General features: G+C 35.9%; 2 protein-coding genes across 2 annotated transcripts in view; one reads left to right on the top strand and one right to left on the bottom strand.

Annotated features, from left to right (window-relative positions):
- The window catches only part of LOC143237858 (junctophilin-1-like), a 73600-nt gene that overhangs the window by 2356 nt on the left and 48368 nt on the right, over positions 1-22876 (bottom strand). The window contains exons 2-5 of the mRNA XM_076477542.1: positions 18242-18516; positions 14707-15203; positions 11225-11343; positions 8061-9106 (exon numbers count right to left, since the gene is read on the bottom strand). Of these exons, the coding sequence (XP_076333657.1) occupies positions 8061-9106; positions 11225-11343; positions 14707-15203; positions 18242-18516 (1937 nt within the window). The remainder of the gene's footprint in view (positions 1-8060; positions 9107-11224; positions 11344-14706; positions 15204-18241; positions 18517-22876) is intronic.
- The window catches only part of LOC143237859 (THAP domain-containing protein 1-like), a 33774-nt gene that overhangs the window by 3882 nt on the left and 7016 nt on the right, over positions 1-22876 (top strand). Inside the window, exon 2 of the mRNA XM_076477543.1 lies at positions 11030-11156. Coding sequence (XP_076333658.1) covers positions 11115-11156 — 42 coding nt within the window. The 5' untranslated portion in view covers positions 11030-11114. The remainder of the gene's footprint in view (positions 1-11029; positions 11157-22876) is intronic.

Raw genomic sequence — 22876 nt, 5'->3', positions numbered from 1 at the left:
AATACTAATTACTGACCTTTGTCTCTCAGGGTAAAGTTATCAGGTAATACTAATTACTGACCTTTGTCTCTCAGGGTAAAGTTCTCAGGTAATACTAATCACTGACCTTTGTCTCTTAGGGTAAAGTTCTCAGGTAATACTAATCACTGACCTTTGTCTCTTAGGGTAAAGTTCTCAGGTTTGTTTGTTTGTTTGTTTTGGAATTTCGCACAAAGCTACTCGAGGGCTATCTGTGCTAGCCGTCCCTAATTTTGCAGTGTAAGACTAGAGGGAAGGCAGCTAGTCATCACCACCCACTGCCAACTCTTGGGCTACTCTTTTACCAACGAATAGTGGGATTGACCGTCACATTATCGCACCCACGGCTGGGAGGCGAGCATGTTTAGCGGATTACGAGTGCATACGCCTTACACACTTGGCCATGCCGAGCCTTAAGTTCTCAGGTAATATTAATCACTGACCTTTGTCTCTCAGGGTAATGTTATCAGGTAATATTAATCACTGACCTTTGTCTCTCAGGGTAAAGTTATCGGGTAATATTAATTACTGACCTTTGTCTCTCAGGTTAATGTTATTGGGTAATATTAATCACTGACCTTTGTCTCTCAGGGTAAAGTTATCAGGTAATATATTAATCACTGACCTTTGTACCTCAGGGTATCGTTATCAGGTAATATTAATCACTGACCTTTGTCCCTCAGGGTAATGTTATCAGGTAATATTAATTTCTAACCTTTGTCTACAGTTGTTAATCTATACTGAGTTTTCAGGAAAGCATGTTTTGAAAACTTGCATTTTGATAATCTCTAAGTAAATAACCAGCAAGTATCATCATTAGGGTGCGTCAGCGGATAAAGGATAAATATTAAAATGTCCCAATGTTTTTGCTCAGTTGTGCCACTGCATGAGAAAAGAACATAGACAAGGTTTCATTTCAATCGAAGTATTTAGGGTGCACATCCCTCATAAAGTTCACTATTTTCCTTAAATTTACCCTACATTACATTGTTAATGGTAATTAAATTATTTAAAGAAATTATTTAATATTTATTGATTATACAGTTAGCAAAAACATAAAAACTTGAAAGAAAAATTTATTTCATTGAAGTGTTATCTTGCCAGCCCCCTTCGCATTATGTTCGCCGATGTTCTTCAGCCACCTGAATCATATACTGAAATTGATCTTCGTTCTTGGTGCAGCCCTTTGATGTAAACTGTTGAATTAAAGCTACTTCTCTTTCAGCTGCGTCACTTGTCACAAAAGTTTCTTTACTCTGTCCTTTCCTTGTTTGTACTCTTGGACGCTCCACTCTTTCGGTGGTAATGATAAAATCGCTACTAATATCCAGATGGTAGAACATTTTCTTCGTTGCCAAGGTAAAAAAATCTGGAAGTTTTCTGGAAACAGCATTGCTTGCAGCATCAACTGTTAAACGTGGAGTTGGCCTAGGAGATCCTTTCACGGTATTCATATTTGAGACCATCTTGAGTTTGTCGCTATTAGTTACACCGTCATCAAAGCGCAAGCCCAACTGCAACCTCAGATAAATACCATAAATGCCGATTCATTGCCTTTGTACCAACTTCCTTAATCATATGATTTCCATGCATGCAAGTTCCTTGAGTAGTGTAAGGTCCCTTCGAGCTGCCACGGAAGCATCCTTAGCTGTAAACCATGAGAGCAAGTAATGTTTAGTTATAAAGACACACAAATCGCCAAGTTTGCTGCAGAAATGTGCGTCAAATGAAACACCAGGTGAAGCAGGCCGTGGTTGCAGTCTACCAAACTCCTCTTGGAACATCCAAATTTTTAGAGAATATATTGCTCAAGCCATCCATCGTGCATGATGTACAGCACCAGAAGTACGGAAAGAAACTGAAGAACGTCCGTGTGGAAGAGATCCAAGAAAAATGACAGCTAATTCCAAGAGCTCTTTATAATCGTCCCGTGGTTTATGAGATTGAAGGAGATTCTGATAAAATTGAATAATATCATCCTTCCAAGGCTGTATTCGGAGTGGCATTGCTTCTACTGCTGTTATGTACTTAGTTTTATTACTTTTAGGCCAACAATCTCTAAAGTTTAAAAACAAAGTAATATCTGGACTTTTTGATGTCTCTATCACGAGAGTAGAGAATACAGCGCTCAAAAGAATCTTCAAAATGTGATGTATACAGGCAAGGTGCAAGAGCTCACGTTCAAGTAACATTTCAATCCTCAGATAGACGCCAGATTTGGATCCTGTATTGGTCGCCGTGGTGTCAAAGCAAAGCGATTTAATTCTGTCTTTTACATTACATTCTACTAAAACTGATCCGATCTCAGAAGCTACTGAATTTGCATTCCCACTGTCAATCTTGGGCACTGAAAGAATCTTCTCTACACCTTCACCTGAAACTAAAATTGCCAAACGTTCGATCTTCTCTCTGCCAACCAAGTCAGGCATCAGCTTACCATCCCAATGTAATGTCAAAGAAACGTTTGGAGAAAAACTTTCCTTCAATACAGCTGCTAGAAGAGTACGGTTAGTAATTCGTTTCCTCCTTATGGAACTTGGGCTAATGGCAAGATCCTCGATATTATGTCCAATATGAGCTGCAAAAGGAAACAAAATTTGCGCGGCTTTTCGGTCACTGATCTGGGTTCTGTCTAAATCCGAAGCTAGCCTTTCACTAATGCCAACGTTTCGTTTGGTTCTGGAAGCACGTTGTTATTTTGTGCGCATTGCGCAACCTCTAAATATTAATGTATTGGATTGATTTTTACGCAAGCATATTTTTTTTCATTGAATAGAATCAAATTATAAGCGAGCGACTGAGTGTCACAACTTTTTGCTTTTTGACGCACCCTTTAAAGGCTTATTTGTGTATTTTCCTTAAATGCAAATAAACAAATCTGCATATCGTTTTTTTAATCACACAAACACACACACACACACACACACATAAACTTATGTTTACTTACATAAACAGATCTGTTAATACGTATACCACTGAATAACGTGATAATGAAATGATGTGCCAGTAACTTAACTTGTAACATTACTGTTTATACGCCGAGAGCGAGTGACGCATTAGAAGCAAAATAGAAATATATATGCAAAAACGGCTCGTTTGGGTTGAGAAAATATTTTACATAGAAGAGCGAACAACGTTTCGACCTTCTTCGGTCATCGTCAGGTTCACAAAGAAAGAGGTAACTGACCGGAAGCTGACCACATGTTTGAAAGGGGTTGTGTAACTGAGTGTCGGAATGTAGAGGGCGGTGTTAGATGTTTGAATATATAATTTTATTTATTAATATAGGTATAAAGGCGTTCCTTTATATTGGTTTATTTTGGGTTTAAGTTGTTGTATAAGTAAGGCTTCTTTAATTTTGCGTTTGTTTATGTTTGTTTATTTATTTAATATTTGAGTGTTTTCTATGGTTATGTTGTGTTTGTTTGACTTGCAGTGTTCGAAAACGTGTGAAGGTGACTTTTTTATGTTCTTTGAATCTGGTTTCCATTTTTCTACTTGTTTCTCCAATATAGAAGTCGTGGCAGTTATTACATTGTATTTTGTAAATAATGTTGGTGTGGTGTTTGTCAGTGTAGTTTTTACATAGTATAGACCTCAGTTTTGTGCCTGGTTTTTGAATAAATTTGGTATTAACTGGAATGTCGTATTTTGTTACTAGTTTTTGCCAAATGTTGGTTATTTGTTTGCTGATGTCAGGAATATATGGTATACAGCAGTATATGGTTTCGTGATTTTTTGATTCGTGAGATATATTTACATTTGTTGGTTGATTTTGCTTTCTGTCCAGGTGTGTGCGTATAATGTTTTCTACGGTTTGTGGAGGAAACTTATTGATGTTGATGAAGTATTGTTTTATTTTGTCTAATTCATCGTTAAATTTATCTGGTGAGCATAGTTTTATGGCTGTGTTTATTTGGTTTCTTAGTATGTTGAGTTTTTGTTTTGTTTCATGTGCTGAGTCCCAAGGAATATATAGTCCAGTATGGGTGATTTTTCGGTGGATTTCTGTTTTGAATTGTGTGTCGGTTCTTGTAATTTTGAGGTTAAGAAATGATATTTGATTGCTTTCTTCCTTAAAACCATGTTGAACACAAAATACAAAGAACTACATGACTTACAAAAACAAAAAAATGAACCTAGACCATCAACTGGCATGCTGCATTAAACCAGAGATTTACGGACTTATACAACGAAACATAAACCAAATCAATACTAAGAACGACAGAGACAAAAGATCTGCCACAACAAAAAACTAGAAAAACTAAGATGGAAACAACAGAAAAGACATCAACATGACAAACCGTTGACTAACCTCATAATTAACAGATCCGACCGACAATTAAACACAGACGAGATACATCTACTTAACAAAGGACTCAACTTCACAATAGCACCTAGGTACATTCCAACCTTAGAAATCAAAACATGTTTAGAAGATCTAGCCAGGAGACTTGTGATACTTTCTACAGAGAATAAAAACAAGGAAACAACCAACAAAAAGAAGATAACTTAGATAATTTTATTGACATCCAACAGTCAAACTTCCCAGGTAAAATTAAAAATTTATATTTTCCAGAAACACCTAAAAACAACATCTTAAACGATTTTTCCAAAAAATTTTCTCACAAAACCATCAACATAATTTCACAAAACAGAAAACTAAAAACAACCTTACAAAAGAGACATTAATTCCATTAAAACCTAAAACAAGAAAAAACATAAAAATTCTAAAAGCAGATAAAGGTAACGCTATAGTCATAATGAACACGAATGAATACACCCAAAAAATGAAGAACATCCTATCAGACACGAACAAATTTAAACCAATACACACAAATCCAACAAAGACACACGAGACACAACTGAACAAATTACTACTAAAAATGAAAAAAAGCCAACACAATTTCACAAACACTTTATTCCTACCTACGTAAAACCGACTCACGCACACCACAAATATACGGCATCCCGAAACCTCATAAACCAGATTGTCCATTATGACCAATAATGTCCACATATGAATCCTTTAATTACAATCTTGGTAAATACATAGCTTGGGCATTCTCCAAATATGTAACATCAGCCAGCTCATTCATCAAAGACTCTTTTAATTTCTAGTCTAATCTAAATCAACTTAATCATAAAGCCTTAATGGCCAGTTTCGATGTTATATCCCTCTTTACAGAAGTTCCAACCACTGATGCCTGCAAGATAGCCTTAGAACTCTATATCCGAGATCCTAACCCAACTGTAGACATTCCCAGTAACCAAACCCTCATAGAATTCACCACGATAAAGACAAACTTCATGTTCAACAACCAAAACTATATACAAACAAATGGCCTAAGCATAGGCAACCCAGTATCACCAGTTCTAGCCAATATTTTTATGACACAAGTTGAAACACAAGCAATTTACACAGCATTACATCCAGCACTATACTGGTACAGATATGTAGATGACACGGTTGCGGGATTCAAATCTACAGAACACATACTTAATTTTTTCAATCACATTAACTCTATACATCCCAACATCAACTTCACATGTGAACAGGATGAAAACAATCAAATATCATTTCTTAAGCTCAAAATTACAAGAACCGACACACAATTAAAAAACAGAAATCCACCGACAAATCACCCATACTGGACTATACATTCCTTGGGACTCAGCACATGAAACAAAACAAAAACTCAACATACTAAGAAACCAAATAAACACGGCGATAAAACTATGCTCACCAGATAAAATTAACGATGAATTAGACAAAATACAACAATACTTCATCAACATCAATAAGTTTCCTCCACAAACCGCAGAAAACATTATACGCACACACCTAGACAGAAAGCAAAATCAACCAACAAAAGTAAATATATCTCACGAATCAAAAAATCACGAAACCATATACTGCTGCATACCATATATTCCTGACATTAGCAGACAAATAACCAACATTTGGCAAAATCTAGTAACAAAATATGACATTCCAGTTAATACCAAATTTATTCAAAAAACCAGGCACAAAACTGAGGTCTATACTATGTAAAAACTACACTGACAAACACCACACCAACATTATTTACAAAATACAATGTAATAACTGCCACGACTTCTATATTGGAGAAACAAGTAGAAAAATGGAAACCAGATTCAAAGAACATAAAAAGTCACCTTCACACGTTTTCGAACACTGCAAGTCAAATAAACACAACATAACCATAGAAAACACTCAAATACTAAATAAATAAACAAACATAAACAAACGCAAAATTAAAGCCTTACTAAAACCACAACTTAAACCCAAAATAAACCAATATAAAGGAACGCCTTTATACCTATATTAATATAATAAAATAAATAAAATTATATATTCAAACATCTAACACCGCCCTCTACATTTCGACACTCAGTTACACAACCCCTTTCAAACATGTGGTCAGCTTCCGGTCAGTTACCTCTTTCTTTGTGAACCTGACGATGACAGAAGAAGGTCGAAACGTTGTTCGCTCTTCTATGTAAAATATTTTCTCAACCAAAACGAGCCGTTTTTGCATATATATTTCTCTACAAGTGGGTTTTCTCGACATCACTGATTAGAAGCAAAGTAGGATAAAGAACCACGTGACCTGCAGATGTGTGCTTTTATTCATGTTCCTCTTAAATGTGACGTAATGATTATTTGATTTTATCAGAAGTAGCTCGAACATAGGATCTCTACTCATTGAATTAAAGGGTTCATCCACGTAACAATTTTTAAACGATTTAATACCACATACATAATTATTTCTTATTTTAAACATTCAGTTTGTAACTATTACCACGAGTCGTCACTGAAAGAAAAATCTAGGGACCCTGCTTCTCGAACCTAATTTAAAATATAACACTACTGTTGATACAGTCATGCGCCGTTCTTTCTTCCCGCTGTTTACGTCTATTCTAAATACAATATTGAACGTTTTCATATATACATAAATTTTCAGTAACTGATAGGTTTTTATACATCACTGCTAGATAACGAAGTTAATAAACACACGTTTACAAAAACTAATAATAATACATATACTGGTAAATGATTTCAATATCTGTTTACAAAAGTAATAGGCCCAGCATGGCCAGGTGGTTAAGGCACTCGACTCGTAATTTGAGAGTCGCGGGTTCGAATCTCTCTCACACAAAATATGCTCGACCCTTCAGCCGTGGGGGCGTTACAATGTCACGGTCAATTCCACTATTCGTTGGTAAAAGAGTAGCTCAAGAGTTGGCGGTGAGTGATGATGACTAGCTGCCTCCCTTTTAGTCTTACACTGCTAAATTAGGGACGGCTAGCGTAGATAACCCTCGTGTAGCTTTGCGCGAAACAAAAAACAAACAAACAGAAGTATTATAATAAATCCGTTAGTTAAAATCATAATTTAATTACTTTAGCTAGGGTTGTTAATGTTTTAACGACCTATACTAATATCTAATTTTATATCACATCAAAGTGTTAACTATAGACCCTAATTCTCGAACAATGTATAAATGACAAATTATATAAAAGAATTCATAAATCACTTTTTGTTCGAAAACATCATATCAGTATTTGCAAACTGGTGAACTAGATATTAATTACTGTTTCATATCAGTTTTTACAAACTGGTGAACTGGATATTAATTATTGTTTGTTTGTTTTTTGAAGTTCGCACAAAGCTACTCAAGGGCAATCTACGCTACCCGCCAGCTGGTCATCACGGCCAACTCTTGGGCTACTCTTTTACCAACGAATCGTAGGATTGACCGGAAATTATAACGCCCGCACGGCTGAAAATGCGAGCATGTTTGGTGCGACGGGGATGCGAACCCGCGACCCTCAGATAACGAGTCGCACGCCTTAACCCACCTGGCCATGCCGGGCTGACTGTTTATTAAACAGTAACGAGTTTATTTTCGTCTTCTGTTAAAGAGGGACCATTCTTAATTTTATGCTATAATTGTTTTAATATTGTACTCGATTTTAATAAGGCCTGAGACTTCCTATTATGGGAGCAACTCACCTTAACATCAGAGTTCAAAAGATACAATAACGGGTTAGCACGTTCTTGATCCGTTTGCTCCTGTATCCTATGAATTTCTTCTCTCCTGCGGAAGCTGAAACCTGAGACTTCAGCCCTCGTCATCAGCTGGGTTTTCACTGATGCGGCCTGAATGTCAGGAAGGCTATTCTTTCTTTTAATAAGGCCAGGCTTGCTCGGTTGAAACTGGAAAGGGGTTTGTTTTCTTGCTGCTTCCTCGTAAAGTGACGACATTCTTTGCAAGTTGGTATCAGATAACTTACTTTCATTATTAGTCGGCTGAAGGATGGTCAAGCTAGCATTGCTACCAGCCTCGCTATCAGTAGGTGCGAAACAGATGAATCCAGGATCACCCTGACCCTGAAAGCTTTCATCATAAAGGCTGGGGAGTGTAGATTGACGGGGTACGTACCCGGGGGATAGATCATCATTGTCCATGCTTTCTGAAACCCCGGAATCTGGGGTACAGTCGGGGGCATAGCTTGTGGGCTGATGAGTTAGATTCAAACGAGGTTGAGCAGCTTGCGATTTGGAGAAATTCTGTGAGAATTGACTCCCACAAAACTGAGGTTTAATGGTAGCTGTTTCTTGTGTGTATTGGTCAAAGTGGTCAGACATCGACCGCTGAACGGTATAGTTCCCCTCTCCAAAACTGAGGTGGTTTTGACGTCGTAAAGACCCCCGTAGTTTCCGATTTATGGGTTCATTGCCCATGAATGTGCTAGAAGGATCGAGATAACTGACAGAATTCTGGCTAGCGTGACGGGGCTCTTGTGCAGGGGGGTTTCCCCGGAATGTAGTATGACTACCACACCGATCAGTGTTCGTTGTCGAGGGGTCCAAAGTAACGGGTTCCTTTTGCCCATATTCTCCTACATTTGAGGCCAGGCTGTTGTCTTGAGGAACAAAGAGAGAGAGAGTTCTTTGATGAACGTTTTGGCTTGGTGCAGTACTTGAGGGACTTTGTAACTGGTTGCTTTGTGGGGACTCCTTGTTATGTGCTAGTTTCTTTTTTAGTATTTCAGTTCCTTTCATATAAGAGAAAAATTATAGTAATAAAATCATGTTTGGAACATTAAATTACATCTCTACGAATTATTATCGTACGCTCACCAATGTAATGACGCAGTGTAAAAACGTAACAACAAAATATTAATTCGCATTTAAAACCAGCTCTGAAGTTAATACAATATTGTCAGTTTTATTCAATTTTCAAGCAGCATGAGACAATTAGTGAAGTGACTGGAGTTTCTTTAATTTAGGATCTTCTCGGTGCTTTTATAGACATTTGTTCGTAACCATTGGGTTGTGTCGTATACAAGATTCAAAACAAAGACACATACAAACGCAAACCACTTATTTTACCTTCTAATTCCAAGATAATACCTCAAATAATGTAACCATATTAATATTACTTTATTTATCTTTTATCTTCTAGGCTTCCTTTACCGACAGAAATTAGTGATATATTGAAAAGTGACTTTCCCTTGAAAAATTAAATTGTTGATAAACATTTACTAGAAATACGACTCAACTTACAAGTAACTTTTCCTGAAGAACTAATATTCTGTTGGTAGTTAAACACTGTCTGTTCTTCAGTCTATTTCATTTTAACAAACGTTTAAGTAACAAAAGTTACTTACAAGTAACTTTTCCTGAAGAACTAATATTCTGTTGGTAGTTAAACACTGTCTGTTCTTCAGTCTATTTCATTTTAACAAACGTAACTATTAATCTAGAATAATTACACTTTTTTTACATTTGTTAGGTTAGCAAATATACCAGAATTCAAAACTAGTTAATATAAGTTATTTCAGTGAGATAAAACACCACATCTCAGTTACCTCAAAGATATCACGTTTCGACGATTATATCAATTTATAAAACTGTCTTACTGACTAATGGTCACAGTTCATGTTGAGACCCACGGAGTCATAACGACGTGTCTGATTGTCATATGTTTAGTGCACATTGAATTTAGAACTACCTAACAGTGCAATGCCCCCAGTGATAGTTTTATGACTATCATACGTTTGGTGTACATTGAATTTAGAACAACCTAACAGTGCAATGCCCCCAGTGATAGTTTTATGACTGTCATACGTTTGGTGTACATTGAATTTAGAACTACCTAACAGTGCAATGCCCCCAGTGATAGTTTTATGACTATCATACGTTTGGTGTACATTGAATTTAGAACTACCTAACAGTGCAATGCCCCCAGTGATAGTTTTATGACTATCATACGTTTGGTGTACATTGAATTTAGAACTACCTAACAGTGCAATGCCCCCAGTGATAGTTTTATGACAATAGGCCTGATACCAGTACAGAAAACATTAAGTGGCGTGGATACGCATGGTATTACACTTGGAAATGTGTTAATGTTGTTGGATTTCGTGTAGAGAACTCTCTGAGCTAACCGCTCCACATGTTCACTGCTAGCTGAGAGGAAAGTAAGCTAGGCAGCAGTACATACCGCCAACTTGTCAGCTACTCTAATCAAGTAATGGGATTCATTAGTGTTTCGGCAGTAACGTGGTGTGAACCTCGAACCAAAAGTCGAACACGAAAGCAACTAGGTGGTACTTGTTAACTTCAGAAAACACACCCAATACTGATTATCTGATAATAACAACAAGGTGATTTAGGTACATTACTAAACTATTTGTACGTTAGCATATAGTATCATTCTAGTATTAATAGTATCCATGTGTGTAAGTAACAGTTGCACTTATGTATTCATGTTTATGTATAGAAGTAACAGTTGTATCTACGTATGTAAGTATGTTCATGTAGGTAATCACAGTACCTGTTAATAACAGTATGGTGTTGTAGATAAATTAAATAAGTACCACTATATACTAACATGATGATAAATATCTCTAATTGTTTGATTCAACCTTACACATTGGTTATAAACACGTAATTCCTTCTCGTCAAACCAACAGTTAGTCGAGGTCAAAGTTGAGCAGTCCAGCTTTTCTAACAAGAAGATTCATTACTGAGGACTGGTCTTTATCACGTGGGACTTCAATGAGTATGTCAGCAAATGAAGAGCCGAAACATACGATTTCAGTAAGTAGTAAGATAAAAATGTTAATAAAAAAGTACATGTAAACAAATCGTCAGAAAGATTTCTTTACCTGGCTGGTGGAACTCTGGAGAATATTGTTTGGCTATTATTCTAGAAAAGTCTGAATCTTCCTTCGCATGAACTGCTGAAACACCAGCGAGTTCTGATTTCCCTCGAGCTGTTGCTGTCCTGGAACAACAACAACATAACTTATCCTGTACATAATGTTCAGAGAACACTTAACCTAACTTATCCTGGACATAACCTTCAGAGAACACTTAGCCTAACGTGTCCTGGACATAACCTTTAGAGAACACTTAACCTAACTTATCCTGTACATAACCTTCAGAGAACACTTAGCCTAACGTATCCTGGACATAACCTTCAGAGAACACTTAACCTAACTTATCCTGGACATAACCTTCAGAGAACACTTAACCTAACTTATCCTGGACATAACCTTCAGAGAACACTTAGCCTAACTTATCCTGGACATTATGTTCAGAGAACACTTAGCCGAACTTATCCTGGATATAACCTTCAGAGAACACTTAACCTAGCTTATCCTGTACATAATGTTCAGAGAACACTTAACCTAACTTATCCTGGACATAACGTTCAGAGAACACTTAATCTAACTTATCCTGTACATAACGTTCAAAGAACACTTAACCTAATTTTTTTCTGATCATAACGTTCATAGAACATTTAACATAACCTTATTCTGTACACAACATTCGTAGAACGCTTAACTTATCCTGGACATAACGTTCTCATTTAAATAAAAAAACAATTTGGTCTTTAAATTGTATACTTTTGATAGTAAATGAAGTACAGACCCGAAGGTATATTTCACTTCAGATTGTTCTCAGTGGATAGCAGTGTAAACTGTTATTAGGTTATTATTATATTTTTCTCTATCCTTACAAACCAAGGTAAATACGAGATATTTTTATGAGATAAAATTTACCTTTTAAAAATAGATGTCACGTATGTTCTGTTTATTATCGCTTGCTTATTGTATCGGTAACAATGTTCTAACTGTTTAAGACATTCGTTATAATTCGTTTGTTATATCGGTGCTATATATCTTTTTACTTTTACAGAATAAATGTTTCTCGCCCTGTAAATCATGTTATATTACATGACGAATGTCAACATCACTTCGAAATAAGTAAAATTAACTTCCTAGCGGTATAAGCATGAACTATAATCCTCACTTGGCCATGTAAATACTTACGCAAAATATTCGACATCGACAGTTCTCGTGAAATGGGATTATTATGAAAACAATAAACACACCAGAGCAGTGAGGGTGTGAAGTGTGCAAAAACCAGTATGAAAAACACTAAACACACCAGCGGACTGAGGGTGTGGTGTGTGTAAAAACCCAGTATGAAAAACACTAAACACACCAGCGGAGTGAGGGTGTGACGTGTGCAAAAACCCAGTATGAAAAACACTAAACACACCAGGGGAGTGAGGGTGTGACGTGTGCAAAAATCCAGTATGAAAAACACTAAACACACCAGCGGAGTGAGGGTGTGAGGTGTGCAAAAACCAGTATGAAAAACACTAAACACACCAGCGGAGTGAGGGTGTGACGTGTGCAAAATCCAGTATGAAAACACTAAACACACCAGCAGAGTGAGGGTGTGGCGTGTGCAAAAATCCAGTATGAAAAACACTAAACACACCAGCAGAGTGAGGGTGTGGCGTGTGCAAAAACCCAGTATGACGAAAAATTCAAACAATTTGATCCCGTCTGGGCCAGTGTGACTTTATGAACTTACAACGCTACAAAATTATCCGTATTTCACAATAAATATTTAATAAAATTAAACGTAAACCTATACAACAATAAGTTCAGTTAACTATGACCTTCAAATGATATATTATATGGTAAATTCACATCTAATAGGAAATAATAATGTAAAGAACAGGAATATTAGTAGAAATCAAATAAAAACAAAGAAAACCAGGCGCTGAAAACTGTACTGAACCATAGAGACGAGACGAAACCGTGACAAACCTTTGTTGAACCTATAAACCAGGCACTAAAAACTGTACTGAACCACAAAGACGAGATGAAACCGTGACAAAACTTTGTTGAACCTGTAAACCAGGCACTAAAAACTGTACTGAACCACAAAGACGAGATGAAACCGTGACAAAGCTTTGTTGAACCTGTAAACGAGGCACTAAAACTGTACTGAACCACAAAGACGAGATGAAACCGTGACAAAGCTTTGTTGAACCTGTAAACGAGGCACTAAAACTGTACTGAACCACAAAGACGAGATGAAACCGTGACAAAGCTTTGTTGAACCTGTAAACGAGGCACTAAAACTGTACTGAACCACAAAGACGAGATGAAACCGTGACAAAGCTTTGTTGAACCTGTAAACGAGGCACTAAAACTGTACTGAACCACAAAGACGAGATGAAACCGTGACAAAACTTTGTTGAACCTGTAAACGTAGCACTAAAACTGTACTGAACCACAAAGAGGAGGTGAAACCGTGACAAAACTTCGTTGAACCTATAAACCAGGCACTAAACGCTGTACTGAACCACAACAAGGAGATGAAACCGTGGCAAACCTTTGTTGAACCTGTAAACGAGGCACTAAACGCTGTACTGAACCACAACAAGGAGATGAAACCGTGGCAAACCTTTGTTGAACCTGTAAACGAGGCACTAAAATTGTACTGAACCACAAAGACGAGATGAAACCGTGACAAAGCTTTGTTGAACCTATAAACCAGGCACTAAAAACTGTACTGAACCACAAAGACGAGACGAAACCGTGACAAAGCTTTGTTGAACCTATAAACCAGGCACTAAAAACTGTACTGAACCACAAAAACGAGATGAAACCGTGACAAAATTTGTTGAACCTATAAACCAGGCACTAAAAACTGTACTGAACCACAAAGACGAGATGAAACCGTGACAAAGCTTTGTTGAACCTGTAAACGAGGCACTAAAACTGTACTGAACCACAAAGACGAGATGAAACCGTGACAAAGCTTTGTTGAACCTGTAAACGAGGCACTAAAACTGTACTGAACCACAAAGACGAGATGAAACCGTGACAAAACTTTGTTGAACCTGTAAACGTAGCACTAAAACTGTACTGAACCACAAAGAGGAGGTGAAACCGTGACAAAACTTCGTTGAACCTATAAACCAGGCACTAAAAGCTGTACTGAACCACAACGAGGAGGTGAAACCGTGGCAAACCTTTGTTGAACCTGTAAACGAGGCACTAAAATTGTACTGAACCACAAAGACGAGATGAAACCGTGACAAAGCTTTGTTGAACCTATAAACCAGGCACTAAAACTGTACTGAACCACAAAGACGAGATGAAACCGTGAAAAAGCTTTGATGAACCTATAAACCAGGAACGTAAAGACTTTTCTGAATCACAAACACATGATGAAACCGTGGTAATACAACATATTCTGCTATTTAATGTACACAACGAGAAATGTAATACACGACCACTAACAACTCCACAACTTATCGTAATGTAACTAATATTACCTAGATATAGCAATGTCAGCTTTCTGCAGTGCAACTTGTGAGGCTCTAGCAGCTGCGTTTACAGCGCCATCTATTCTCTCACGGAACTTGGCTGATCGGAACAGGACCAGGTGTTTCTTGTTCATCAGGAAATTGTTTTTGTACTTCCCTTCCTCTTTAGAGCCGTCTTTAAAAGAGGTTATTCCATACCCATACTTCATGTTGTTATACCACTCCCCCTCATATTTCAGCCCGTCTGATCTTTCCGAGATTCCAAACCCACACCGTTTGTCATTTTTCCATTCCCCCATGTAAGTCTCCACCACACTGGCGTCTATTATGTCGTCTTGACTGACAAAACTGACGTTGGAATCGGTGTGACCCGAGGTTCGGGTTTTGGCTGAGTGTGTAGACCCAGAACTGGCCGAACTGGTTGTTGACCCCGTGCTTCGGACAGAACCACTTGCTCCCCGCCGGTCAATGTCTCCAGTGCTACGCTGTTTCTTAAGTCTCAAAGTCTAAATAAAAAAAATATCACAATAATTACACCTGTAGAGACAGAAAGTCTGTATGTATAAACATTAGTGATTGGTTTATACAGTACTAGTTATGCATATCATTACACCTGTAGAGACAGAGAGTCTCCATGTATAAACATTAGTGATTGATTTATACAGTACTAGTTATGCATATCATTACACCTGTAGAGACAGAGAGTCTCTATGTATAAACATTAGTGATTGGTTTATACAGTACTAGTTATGCATATCATTATATCTGTAGAGACAGAAAGTCTGTATGTATAAACATTAGTGATTGGTTTATACAGTACTAGTTATGCATATCATTACACCTGTAGAGACAGAGAGTCTCTATGTATAAACATTAGTGATTGGTTTATACAGTACTAGTTATGCATATCATTACACCTGTAGAGACAGAGAGTCTCTATGTATAAACATTAGTGATTGGTTTATACAGTACTAGTTATGCATATCATTATATCTGTAGAGACAGAGAGTGTAGAGAGCCATAGTTTAGTTTTTGCTAAAACAACAACAACAGGTAAACTGTATAGATGGACTGTAGTTTCTGGGTGCTGACTAGAGTTATTGAACACCGAAACATCCGGACGGTAGTGGTTAATTACCTGCCAAACAGGAATTGGCTGTTCAAAACATTATTGTATTTCACTCAAAGTACTCGATTTTCTATTAAATATTAGATGGATGGAAACAATTACTTCTTCTAGAACGTGTAACTAATTACAGGATTTACAGAAATTAAAACCTTAATTTTTTGTAACCTATGACGAATTCTAGAGTTTATATTAGTTACATGGGTAGAACACCTTTTTTCAGATCCAGTGAATGACAAATGTAATATCTTTAGTCTATTAGACATGACGTTTTCTGTTTCTTCTTTTGGATTAGAATATTATACATTACGTTTTATGTTTCTTCTTTTGGATTAGTGTATTAGACATGACGTTTTATGTTTCTTCTTTTGGATTATTGTATTAGACATGATGTGTATCATCACCGAGTTTCCTATCACTTATTAACTTCTCTTCATCACTGCTCTAATCTTCAATAACAAAACAGTTTTATTCAGATTTCATTCGTGACTTGGGCATTCGAAATCCATACAATTTGTCCTAAGGTCTACAGTGAATAAGAACTAATTGTTGAATAAAAGAAGGAATAAATTTGACATTCTGGGTTGGTGGTAAATACACATTTTTGTTATTTTGAATCAACAATTGCTGTTCAAATTCCCTCAGTAAGTACATTTTACAGTATTCGTATATATGTTGAACTTACCATCACAGAACTGAATTAACTTGACTACCCTAACTCTATCAATCTTTACAAGTCGTGCAACTGAATGGAGAAGTATTGCATTTGATTGCAGTACAGTCCAAAGCTGTGATGTAGCAATCGCTATGTTACTAATGTTTACAAGTTAATTTAACCTGACACTAGAACCGTCTAATGAGGACTCGACACCTTCAGTTTCCAAATAAAACTTGTGGTATTCAACTTTCAGATGAAGTTCATATACAAGTTGAAGATACAAGAAAGTTATGTCAAACTTGGAAAGAATGAAACGGTAGCATCTCTGGAGTGAAGAAATAAGCCTTCACTTCGTAAAGAATCCTACTTTGATTTTGTATTGATGACTCAACAATTTTGTCTCTGCAACTTATATATTAATTTCTTATGAAAGTCAAATACCACAAATGTGCTTCTTACACTATGGTTCAAGTTTATCTGTTTACATGTTTATAGCTAAGCAAAGATAGATAATAAGTTATATGTGCTCTGCCCTTCACAGGTATCGAAACCTGGTTTTTAGCCTTATATGCCTTCAGACTTAGTACTGTGCCACTGAAGGAGGGGAAGAGAGCGGGTTTACAGTGGTGTTGATTAATAAACCTTAACACAAGTCTGAAGAAGGATTCTAATTGATTACTAACAAAGACAGTTGTAGTTGGTTCATCAGTGCAGTGTTGATTAATAAACCTTAACACAAGTCTGAAGAAGGATTCTCGTTGATTACTAACAAAGACAGTTGTAGTTGGTTCATCAGTGCAGTGTTGATTAATAAACCTTAACACAAGTCTGAAGAAGGATTCTCGTTGATTACTAACAAAGACAGTTGTAGTTGGTTCATCAGTGTAGTGTTGATTAATAAACCTTAACACAAGTCTGAAGAAGGATTCTGGCTGATTACTAACAAAGATAGTTGAAGTTGGTTCATCAGTGCAGCAAGTCTCAGTAGTCACTGATAAGATTGAAATAGAACATGTAACTTAATCTATGTGCTTGTGAGTAATGACTATAAAATAATCTGTGTTTTGTTTGTCGTGACTATAAAGCAATGTGTACTTTTGTTTGTTGTAACTATGAAACGATCTGCGCTTTTGTTTGTTGTAACTCTGTAGTCATTCTTGGTCCACTATCACTGACAGTGAGAGTCAATATTTATATAGAAATAGAAGATATGTTTCAGAAAATATTTGGCCTGGTTCTGCAGAAACCTGGTTTTGAATAATTCTTTGAATGGTATTTATTGTGTCCTTATAAGAAACCGAATTACTTTATCTGTAATCCTACAAACTTGGACGTTATCTGATGTCAGTTTGTTTATTCATTACCACTTTGTGTGTTATTCATCTTGAAGTTTACTTTGTGTTCGTTCCTTCAAAAAACTAACAATACCATCCACTGGTCGCTTCCCAATCAGAGATGGATTTTTGTTTATACCATCTGCTTCATGGGTCTTCAAACATTTTCCACATTATACGTCTGTATGGCACGAATAACTGGTTGTGACTGACACTTCATATTCCCAGAATAAAAACCGTGATCCATAACTGCTGTTTCAAGTTGAAAATATTCCGAATTCTAAATATTTTACGTTAATTACCAATGTGGACTTATTAAGGGTTAAGAATTTAGGGTTAAGCAAGTTTTTTATTTAATGAAAATATTCAACGAATAACAAAATGTATTTATAAGCAAGCCAGATCTTAAAAGAAAATTTAACTTACTTGAATAATGGACTTCTTGAGGTTCGAAGATCTTTCCACCAAAGAGCGTCGCCGCGGTAGAGGTTCGTCACTTTTCGCTTTAAGCACGAAACCACCACGAGAGTCGTCGATTTTCCGATCTCTTTCGCTTGCTGGGTCTTCTTGTTCACTCTGGAGTGACGTCATTGATGCGCGGAGATTCCTTGGACGGAAAAGAGAGGCCAACCCAAAGGGGGCGCTAGTTCGCACTCCGTAGCCATGTCTCAATCCCCTAAACCACTGACCTTGGTAAATGCCTAAAATTTTAAAAGTACACCAACTTTTGTAATAAAATACTGAAAACAAACAAAGAAAATCAGATACGTTCATTAATCGACATAAATTAAGTGATACTTTGTCACCATCTAACAAAAGTTGCATGTTTTGTACTAAATCATGAATTTTTGTTTATGCCATCTGCTTGTCACGGTTACAAATTACTTTTTGATTTGAACCAAAAATTAGGTTTTAGGCTAAAATGATAAAGAGAAGTGAATTAATAAAAAAAATTCCATTGCTAAAATTTGATGACAGTCAGTATAATGAAATGTTTCGGGATTGTATAAGAACTGGTCAAGTACCCCCTAGATGGGTCAAATAAACAAAGGTCTGTGGATTATGGGGAATAAATACTGGTTAGATATCCCAGAAATGGGTTAAATAAAAAAAGGTCTGTGGATTGTGGAGAACAAACACTGGTTAGATATCCCAGAAATGGGTCAAATCAACAAATGTCTGTGGATTGTGGGGAACAAACACTGGTTAGATATCCCAGAAATGGGTCAAATAAACAAAGGTGTGTAGATTGTGGGGAATAAATACTCGTTAGGTGCCCCAGAGATGAGTTAAATAAACAAAGATCTGTGTATTGTGGGGAATAAATACTGGTTAGATGCCCCAGAGATGAGTTAAATAAACAAAGGTCCGTGGATTGTGGGGAATAAATACTGGTTGGGTGCCCCAGAGATGGGTTAAATAAACAAAGGTCTGTGAATTGTGGGGAATAAATACTGGTTAGGTGCCCCAGAGATGGGTTAAATAAACAAAGGTCTGTGGATTGTAGGGAATAAATGGTGGTTAGATATCCCAGAAATGGGTCAAATAAGCAAATGTCTGTGGATTGTGAGGAACAAACACTGGTCAGATATCCCAGAAATAGGTCAAACAAACAAAGGTCTGTAGATTGTAGGGAATAAATGGTGGTTAAGTATCCCAGAGATGGATCAAGTAAATTCATTATAATATTGTCTTGCCGGCTGAAGTTGAAAACGTCACAGGTCAAAATAGAAAGCGGGTTATAACTCAATAAACGGTTCTTCATATCAACCTTATGGTGGCTTCAGACGAGTTTATGTATTTCATTAATACATATTTTTTCTGCGTTCTTCTATATAGAGAGTGAGTGCATTATCTAAGGTGAACATCTACCTTCTGTTTCTGAGATAGACCTCTATCTTCTGTTATTGAGATACACCTCTACCTTCTGTTTCTAAGATACACACCTCTACCTTCTCTTTCTGAGACAGACCTCTACCTTCTGTTTCTGAGACAGACCTCTACTTCTGTTTCTGAGACAGACCTCTACCTTCTGTTTCTGAGACAGACCTCTACCTTCTGTTTCTGAGACAGACCTCTACCTTCTGTTTCTGAGACAGACCTCTACCTTCTGTTTCTGAGATACACCTTTACCTTCTGTTTCTGAGACAGACCTCTACTTTCTGTTTCTAAGATACACCTCTACCTTCTGTTATTGAGATACACCTCTACCTTCTCTTTCTGAGATAGACCTCTACCTTCTCTTTCTGAGACAGACTTCTTCCTTCTGTTTCTAATATAAAACATTTATATGATATTAACACAATATTAATGAACAAGACAATAAAACCAACAAAACCTGGTGAGATGGACCTTATTATTAACAATAGAACAGTTTTTGTGGTTCATGACACAACCATATAGAAGCAATACTGCTACCTTAACCTGGTTCATGAAACAACTATATAGGAACAATACTGCTACCTTAACCTGGATCATGAAACAACTATATAGAAGCAATACTGCTACCTTATCCTGGTTCATGAAACAACTATATAGGAACAATACTGCTACCTTAACCTGGATCATGAAACAACTATATAGAAGCAATATTGATACCTTAACCTGGATCATGAAACAACTATATAGGAACAATACTGCTACCTTAACCTGGATCATGAAACAACTATATAGAAGCAATACTGCTACCTTATCCTGGTTCATGAAACAACTATATAGGAACAATACTGCTACCTTAACCTGGATCATGAAACAACTATATAGAAGCAATATTGATACCTTAACCTGGATCATGAAACAACTATTTAGAAGCAATACTGCTACCTTATCCTGGTTCATGAAACAACTATATAGGAACAATACTGCTACCTTAACCTGGATCATGAAACAACTATATAGGAGCAATACTGCTACCTTAACCTGGTTCATGAAACAACTATATAGAAGCAATACTGCTACCTTATCCTGGTTCATGAAACAACTATATAGGAACAATACTGCTACCTTAACCTGGATCATGAAACAACTATATAGGAGCAATACTGCTACCTTAACCTGGTTCATGAAACAACTATATAGAAGCAATACTGTTATCTTACCCTTGTTCATGAAACAACTATATAGAAGCAATACTGTTACCTTAACCTTGTTCATGAAACAACTATATAGGAGCAATACTGTTACCTTAACCTTGTTCATGAAACAATTATATAGAAGCAATACTGTTACCTTAACCTGGTTCATGAAACAATTATTTACCAACAACATTACTCCATTCATAATAAACAACACTATTTGTGTGATAAATGGGTGTTAGTGTATCATTATATATACAATGAGGATACTGGTACCTTTATACACATATTAAATTGTGAACAACCTACATGATGAGGGTTACATTATATTTTGTAATATAACATAAGTCTGTTCGGAAACCTATTCAGGTAACCAAACGTGTGGAATGTAATGTATAAGTCACCTATATACGTATAACACACTACTAGTGTGTACAGATAGACACCAAACTAATGAGACATGTACAGGCACACAGACACAGCCATGTTACATAATTTATATTGATTCATGTTTTTTTAAGAGGCATATATCGTTAAGTAACTCTATAACATACTCTGACATTATTGTCTATGAAACACCATATATCGTTAAGTAAGTCTATAACATACTCTGACATTATTGTCTATGAAACACAATATATCGTTAAGTAACTCTATAACATACTCTGACATTATTGTCTATGAAATACAATATATCGTTAAGTAACTCTATAACATACTCTGACATTATTGTCTATGAAATACAATATATCGTTAAGTAACTCTATAACATACTCTGACATTATTGTCTATGAAATATAATATATTGTTAAGTAAGTCTACAACATACTCTGACATTATTGTCTATGAAACACAATATATCGTTAAGTAACTCTATAACATACTCTGACATTATTGTCTATGAAATACAATATATCGTTAAGTAACTCTATAACATATTCTGACATTATTGTCTATGAAACACAATATATCGTTAAGTAACTCTATAACATACTCTGACATTATTGTCTGTGAAACACAATTTTATAGTTAAGTAACTCTATAACATACTCTGACATTATTGTCTATGAAATACAATGTATCGTTAAGTAACTCTATAACATACTCTGACATTATTGTCTGTGAAACACAATATATCGTTAAGTCTATAACATACTCCGACATTATTGTCTATGAAACACAATATATCGTTAAGTAAATCTATAACATACTCTGACATTATTGTCTATGAAATACAATATATCGTTAAGTAACTCTATAACATACTCTGACATTATTGTCTATGAAATACAATATATTGTTAAGCAACTCCAACATACTCTGACATTATTGTCTATGAAACACAATATATCGTTAAGTAAGTCTATAACATACTCTGACATTATTGTCTATGAAATACAATATATCGTTAAGTAACTCTATAACATACTCTGACATTATTGTCTATAAAATATAATATATTGTTAAGTAAGTCTATAACATACTCTGACATTATTGTCTATGAAACACAATATATCGTTAAGTAAGTCTATAACATACTCTGACATTATTGTCTATGAAATACAATACGTTAAGTAAGTATATAACATACTCTGACATTATTGTCTATGAAACACAATATATCGTTAAGTAAGTCTATAACATACTCTGACATTATTGTCTATGAAACACAATATATCGTTAAGTAAGTCTATAACATACACTGACATTATTGTCTATGAAACACAATATATCGTTAAGTAAGTCTATAACATACTCTGACATTATTGTCTATGAAATACAATATATCGTTAAGTAACTCTATAACATATTCTGACATTATTGTCTATGAAATACAATATATTGTTAAGTAACTCTCTAACATACTCTGACATTATTGTCTATGAAATACAATATATCGTTAAGTAACTCTAACATACTCTGACATTATTGTCTATGAAACACAATATATTGTTAAGTAACTCTATAACATACTCTGACATTATTG

The sequence above is a fragment of the Tachypleus tridentatus genome, chromosome 13 (genome assembly GCF_004210375.1).
Source record: "Tachypleus tridentatus isolate NWPU-2018 chromosome 13, ASM421037v1, whole genome shotgun sequence".
Taxonomy (NCBI): Eukaryota; Metazoa; Arthropoda; class Merostomata; order Xiphosura; family Limulidae; genus Tachypleus; species Tachypleus tridentatus.
The sequence above is the reverse complement of the archived record's forward strand: the minus strand, read 5'-3'. Positions and strand labels throughout refer to the sequence as shown.